The 6830-nt window shown below is 33.2% G+C and overlaps 1 protein-coding gene across 3 annotated transcripts; it reads right to left on the bottom strand.

Annotated features, from left to right (window-relative positions):
* Positions 1-414: 414 nt before the first annotated feature.
* On the bottom strand, positions 415-5148 carry LOC139866477 (NEDD8-activating enzyme E1 regulatory subunit AXR1-like). 3 transcript variants are annotated; one of them, XM_071854713.1, is made up of 14 exons: positions 5055-5148; positions 4022-4194; positions 3745-3920; positions 3340-3450; positions 3144-3223; positions 2889-3039; positions 2714-2807; positions 2534-2622; positions 2380-2453; positions 1924-2086; positions 1717-1802; positions 1269-1449; positions 1013-1132; positions 415-661 (listed from the first exon to the last, which is right to left on the bottom strand). In XM_071854713.1, exons 1-13 carry the CDS (start codon positions 5090-5092, stop codon positions 1049-1051), a joined length of 1500 nt encoding a protein of 499 aa, XP_071710814.1. In that variant the 5' UTR covers positions 5093-5148; the 3' UTR covers positions 415-661; positions 1013-1048. The 3 variants fall into 3 exon arrangements, with proteins under 3 accessions (XP_071710814.1, XP_071710813.1, XP_071710815.1); XM_071854712.1 differs by having other exon boundaries at positions 1032-1132; XM_071854714.1 differs by having other exon boundaries at positions 1032-1132; positions 3745-3908.
* Between the last annotated feature and the right edge of the window lie 1682 nt (positions 5149-6830).

Below are 6830 nucleotides of genomic sequence, written 5' to 3'. Positions count from 1 at the left end.
TAACTAATTGGTGGTCAAAAGGCAGAAGAGAATGTTGATTTTAATGAACATACAAAACCGTCCCTATTAGTAGTAGCATATAACAAGTGAAAAGGACGAAACAGTAGTGATCACAAAGATGCACAAAGTCTATCTTTACGGTATAATGCAACAAAATAACAAGTATTGTTGAAATAATGGGCCATTTTTTATATATAACCTTTTGAGGAGAGTAATGGACATAGTTTCACATCGCTTTTAGCAAAATGTGATCAGTATTTAATTATAATTAACTCTATATATATTAGAAGACAATTTTAAGCTAACAAGGTTGCAATACGTTTTCAGTAATGGACTATATCATGAAATGAGAGTATGTGGTCGTGCGTGTGTGTGTTGGAACAATAACATCTTAGGTAAAAGGATCAATAGCCACTTCAAAATACGCAAAGTACAAGTCAATACAGGAGCCTAATTGCCCTAAAATACAAGTCACTTGGTATTCCACGGAGCAAACTAGAGTTTAATATTGACAATTCGTACCTAAACTGAAATCTCAGTTCTAAACAAACGACTTGTTAGTGATCCTCTGAATCAAGCATCTTCAGTTGTAGCGATTCAACGTGTAATTAGACTATTAAACCTTGTATCCCTTTGTATCATATCAAAAGACAGAGTTCCCCTGTATTGAGTGAGATAAATACATATGTATTATTCAAATCGTGTTCAAAAGGAGATGGTTTGACTTTTTAGGTCAAACAAACAATTTTAGTATCTTCATATTTATACAAGTTCCAATAACAATCATCATGGAAAAATGAACAATAAAATATATGCAACTGCAATACTAAATGACCTTTATGTGGCTTTAGGTTGGGCTTTGTTTTAAAGTTTTCTTAAGAAGAATAATATATATGCTTTTAAGAAACGCACTTCTAATGCTTTTCGTACACTATTTATGCAGTGTTTGTTTGCATGTCTTTTGTCATTTCAAAAGAATATTAAAAACCATAAACTTTTAGTTTGTATTCACCTTAGATAATGGTGCTAACCTGGGGTGTTTCCAAGATTATAATGACAACAACTGAGATTTATGATCAATGCCATTAAAGATAAAAGTTCCCGTCATAGGCACGAATTGCTTTGTGATAAGCTGCAGCAAAACAGAATAAACAAAAGTTAAATTACATTTGAAAACAACAATTATGGTCAACTGTCACAACTCAAAGGTCAACTAGTTAGTTATGACCAAGAATGACAAAATACCAAAAATGCCCTTTAGAAATGACCTTAATAACTTCCTGTGATGCAACTCCACCGATATACGCAGCAACTGCGTGGAGCTCAGCAGCACCATAACGGCACATCTCGTTGATAAGATCTTCGGTCAATGTTGACCCGTTGCAGCCCAAGTCACTTAAAAGGCTTACAGCTGTTGTTTTCAATCTTGATATATCATCATCCATTGCACTACATAACACACTAACAAAATTTAAAAAAAAAAAAAAAAATAAAAAAAAAATTGCAAAATTTACATATTCTATAGTGATTTTTAAAAGCCTTACCCATCAAACTCTGCCCGGGGAAAGTATTATAGTTTGCCGAGTACCGGTCAACAGCTCGTAACAAGATATAAAATCCCATTGCAACACTGTTATTGACAAAAAACAGAGAATATGTAACAAGTTTTTGACACCTTAAATACATGATTAATGAAATACTAAAGCATTTTATTACCTGTACTCCTCATCAGTAAGATATTTTTGCATCTCGGGCAAAATGGGAGAGTTGAACTCTTCCTCAATGAGCTTAAATCTACATACCTAAAAAATGAAGCGACAATCTATGTATATAAACCATATAAAAAAAGGGGAAAGCTGGTATAAGAAATATTGTTATAACACATATAGAAGATATTTGTAGATACTGTTAAAGATAACTTACTGTGAGCTTTCTTGCGTTCTTACAGAAGCTTTTTATGACAGCTTTGGAAATGCTATATGAATCTCTACCGACGTTTTTCAGAATATCTCTAACACGTTTCTCAACCGCAAGATAATCGGCCTCAGCCTTAGCCTGATAGAGTTTCTGCAGGTTTATATATAACCTAGAACAAAATTGGAAAGATACGTACTTGTTAAAGTCAAAAATACATACTCTGTGATAAAAAGATAAGAATGGCAGAGGAAAATGCGATTACAAAAAATTACTTTGGATAACAATCTATTCTTTTTAATAAAATAACTAAGCAAAATGTCCCCAGACTTATGAAACGTTTGACATGTTAAACCTATGTGTGAATCAACCTATGTTATATTAAAAAGTAACCCCAATTGACACATGTATCAATAAATGGGCAAACTAACGAGTCTAGGGGAAAAAAAAACATTTGTCACTCACTCGGTAGAAGACGTCATATCTGGTATTGATCCCTCAAGAGGGGCCTCCCCACCACCTTCATTAGCAATAAACTCCTGTAATTAACAGAAGTAAACATCGACTCTGTTTGCATAAAGGCTATTTTTTTGTGAACAAAATAAATAAATAAAACTACCTTTAATGCTGCCACCATCACCCAAAAATCTGATGAACCAGATTCAACTTCACTACAGGGATCATCAAGAATACGTTTCAAGTTTGAACCTGGGGTTTAAGAAAACGATCCATGTTAAAATTTAACTTAAAACTATCATCGCCAGTCCCAGTGCCTTAAAATATAAATTGATGTACTTACTGATTCCCCGTGGAGCAAAAACTTTAAATGAGGCCTCAATAGCTTCTTTATAATTATCTTCATCCATTGCAATCGTTTTTGTTTTTAAGAGTTCCTAATAGCTCCAAAGTAACTGCCTTAGAATATTGAAAATAATAATCTTTTAATTAAAATAATTGGGCAATTGAGAACAAACCTTGAATTCTCGTTTTTCATCCCTGGTTGATGGCAGCCTTCCACCATGAGCTTTAGCCCAATCTTCTGCCATCTTCACAAGAATTAAAATGTATGGAATATGTTTATGGGCTACGGGATCAGATGTATCAAAGTCAATGTTCTCGGTCAACCTAAGAGTGAAAGTAAGAATCAACTGCTGATATATAAAGCTAATAAATATATATTTATATTTAAAAAAAAAAAAAAAAAAAAAAAAAAAAAAAAAAAACCTAACCTTTTAAGTTCAGGCCAAGGGTTATTTAGTCTGAGATCATCAAGAAAGTGATCAGGCTTTGACTCTATTACTGTATGCTCCTGTGCAATATAAATATGGTTAAGTTTTATAATACATCTGGGAAAGAATTATGAACTTCATGAAATTTGATGTCTTAAATGCTAACTGAAATATATAAGAAAGAATCTACACCTACCTTCACGCTTGTTCGAACAAAACCACTTAGGCCATATGAACGTGCAAAAATCAACATAACATTTGCATTACGACAAATGCGGTCCAGCTTCACCATGGAATCTTCAACAAGCTGAGTTTAAAAGGCCACAGTTAAAAACACTTGCAATTGTTAAAAATAACCTTGACGTGAAAACACAAATGAAAATTTGGTCATCATAGATAATAGTTAATGCAGAAAAATTATTACTAAAGCCTCATAATTTATATCCCAATGTATGTACATGATGATATTGATCATGCAAACAACATATAATAATGACAAATCATCAGAGTTCACATACTTGTATTTCTTGTAGACTCATCGTACAGCTATCTATTCATACATTCATAAACTGTAAATTAAATGGACGGACTAATGATTTACCTGTGTGGCTATAACCAAGGTAAACTGAGAAAAAAATGAAGGGTTGGTCTCGATCAAAGTCAACGGATGCTCTTCAATAAACTTAGCTTTTACAGCATCATTTAGTTCTTGAAGATAAGCACAGACACATTTTGCCTTTGACTGGCCAAGACTTGACTCGCTAACTGTGAACATGACTTGTTAAGATTGGAATGGTTAACGATAAAGGCTAAGAAAATGCCACACAATACACATAAAATGTGTTTAGAAGACATAAATTTGTGTAGCCGGTACATACCCATATAATTATTACCAAGGTCTCCGTTTTCAACTTTAGAACCATCAACAACAGTAATACTTCCAATACCACCAAGAACAAGGTTTTTAAGAGTTTCAGAACCAGTAGGCCCACAATTAAGCAAGCATATACTAGCTTTTTCAAGTGCAGCCTGTCCTTGCTCACCCCATATCCTGTTTTAAAATTCAACCTTAAGTTTAAGCTTTAATGAAAAGTAAGATAAAGTAACCAATTTATATATAAAACAACACTAATCCAAAAGTGAATTTCTGTTCTTGAAGGTTACAACCCCCTCCCTCACAACCAAATGCCAACTGCAATTCAAGAAACTATTGAAGACAAACAATAACATGTAGATCAATGATAATTCACTTTTGATTTGGTGTCAATAGTCAAACTGCTCAATTTAAGAGTTACTGTAAATGAGCTAGTTAAAGTAATAATAACTTATCCGTGCTAAAAGTTTCGTTTTTCAAAATACTTAAGCAACTAAAGAGGAAGTTAAAAACTAGCACAATTATCAGTTATCATTGTTTGCAAATACAAAAGGCAACCTAAACTCAATAACATAGTGCAATCATAGACATGTTCCCTTTGCCTATATCGTTTCCTTTCAAAACGTTATTTAAGACAATCACTAAGTACACATGAGACATTCAACTTAGAATGTTGCAAACAACGTATTTTTTTCGAATTCGACAAACACTTTAAATCCATTACATTAAAGTTGCTCCTTCATTAATACTCCATTCATCAAATAACTATAGTACACTTTGTTTTATAAATCTTACAGGTTAAACCCTAACTATTTCAATTTAAACAGTAGAAAAGCAATTTAAGTTCAAATATATCAACATTGAGAGCTCCTAACACTTTAGGTTACTATAATCAAGTAGTAATCGTATATTACTAGTAATAGTAGCATTATAGCAGCTAGGGTTTATGAGAAATTGTGTAAGAGCAACGGCGATAAACAACAGTACAGAAGGAATAGGGCAAAGCAATGAGAATTGAGATGAGTTTCTAATAGGACCTGAGTTGACGATCGTATTTGGTCTTTGGTTCCGCCATTGTTACGATCGATCGTTGCAGTACGTCAGTATGTTGGGTCGTTTCGTGTTTTTTTTTTTTTCCCGTAAACTAAATAAGGGGAGATACCTGGCAATTGAGACCAGAACACTCGAATTCGGTCAAATGGGTCAAGCTTTTGGTTAATTGGGTCTTGAAAAAAGTTAGGCCTAACAATGTAAATCAAAATATAAAAAAAGATTCAAATGAGTTTCTCTCCAACCTATTGAGTCCTATACAAAAAATGAATGAATGGGTCTAATGGGTATCAATACTCAAAGATCAATATATAGAAATAGGTCTAATGGGTTTTGTGAATGGGTCAAATGGGTAGAGCATAAAAAGTTTCATCCGTCAAAAATTTATGAAACCATTCATGGTTATATCATTTATTATGTATATTAATATTTTCTTATGTATATATAATAAATAATAATAACTAAAATAATGTAATAAATGTAAAAAAACGATGCAACCCATTTGACCCATTTGACCCAATTGACCTGTGACCTGTTTCGACCCGTTACCCAAACCGACCCAACCTGACCCATTTTGACTTGTTTTAAAAATTGACCCGTTTGACCTATGACCCATTTCAACCCAAAACCATTTTGACCCGTTACCCAAACCGACCCAACCCGACCCGTTTGCCAGGCATGAAGGGGAATACTGAAAAAGCAATTTATAACTCAAAAGTATTTACAAATTAGCAATTAAGTATGATTTTAACTAGTTTTTTTTAAGGGAGGTGATTCTCACACACCACCTTTTGATCCATGTACACTTTTGTCTCCTAAAATTACAGTTATGTCCCTGAGTTGAACTTATATTATTATTAAAAGTATAATTAAGGGTAAAATAGGTAATTCGATGTGTATGGATTAAAAACTAGTGTGTGAGAATCATCTCCCCTTTTTTAACAGCAAAATATTATTAAAATACAGAACTCTAGCAAGAAGCTAGAGGAAACCGAACAATAAGATACAACGGAATTACAAATGAGACGACCCGTCCTAATCCATAAGGACGAATACAATAACATATGGTTACATTGCGAGGTATTTGACCTCTATATGATACATTTTACAAACATTGCATTCGTTTTTAAAAGACAAGCTTTCATTAAATCGAAAGTTGACAATTACGCATACCCTTTCATAATATATCCAAACTATAGATGACTTAATATGTCATTACTTAATAATGATCTTTATTGAACTCAACGACTTGAATGCAACGTCCTTTGAAATATGTCATGTATGACTCCAAGTATTATCTTTAAAATGAGTAAATGCACAACGAAAGATTTCTTTCAAACCTGAGAATAAACATGCTTTCAAATGTCAACCAAAAGGTTGGTGAGTTCATTAGTTTATCATAATCGATTATTTTCATAATTTTAATAGACCACAAGATTTTTATTTCCATTTCTCATAAACATCATCTCATATCAGGCATTTCGCAAAAACTGCATAGAGATGAAAATCATTCATATGGTGAACACCTGGTAATCGACATTAACAAAACGCGTCTAGAATATCCCCATCATTCCGGGACTCTCATCGGACATGATAAAATCGAAGTACTAATGCATCCGTAACCCGGATGGGGTTTGTTAGGCCCAATAGATCTATCTTTAGGATTCGCGTCAATTAGGGTGTCTGTTCCCTAATTCTTAGATTACCAGACTAAAAAGGGTGATATTCGATTCGATAATCCAACCATAGAATGTAGTTTCGAT

This window comes from Rutidosis leptorrhynchoides, chromosome 9, assembly GCF_046630445.1.
Source record: "Rutidosis leptorrhynchoides isolate AG116_Rl617_1_P2 chromosome 9, CSIRO_AGI_Rlap_v1, whole genome shotgun sequence".
Classification (NCBI taxonomy): domain Eukaryota; kingdom Viridiplantae; phylum Streptophyta; class Magnoliopsida; order Asterales; family Asteraceae; genus Rutidosis; species Rutidosis leptorrhynchoides.
This window is presented reverse-complemented; position numbering and strand designations above follow the sequence as displayed.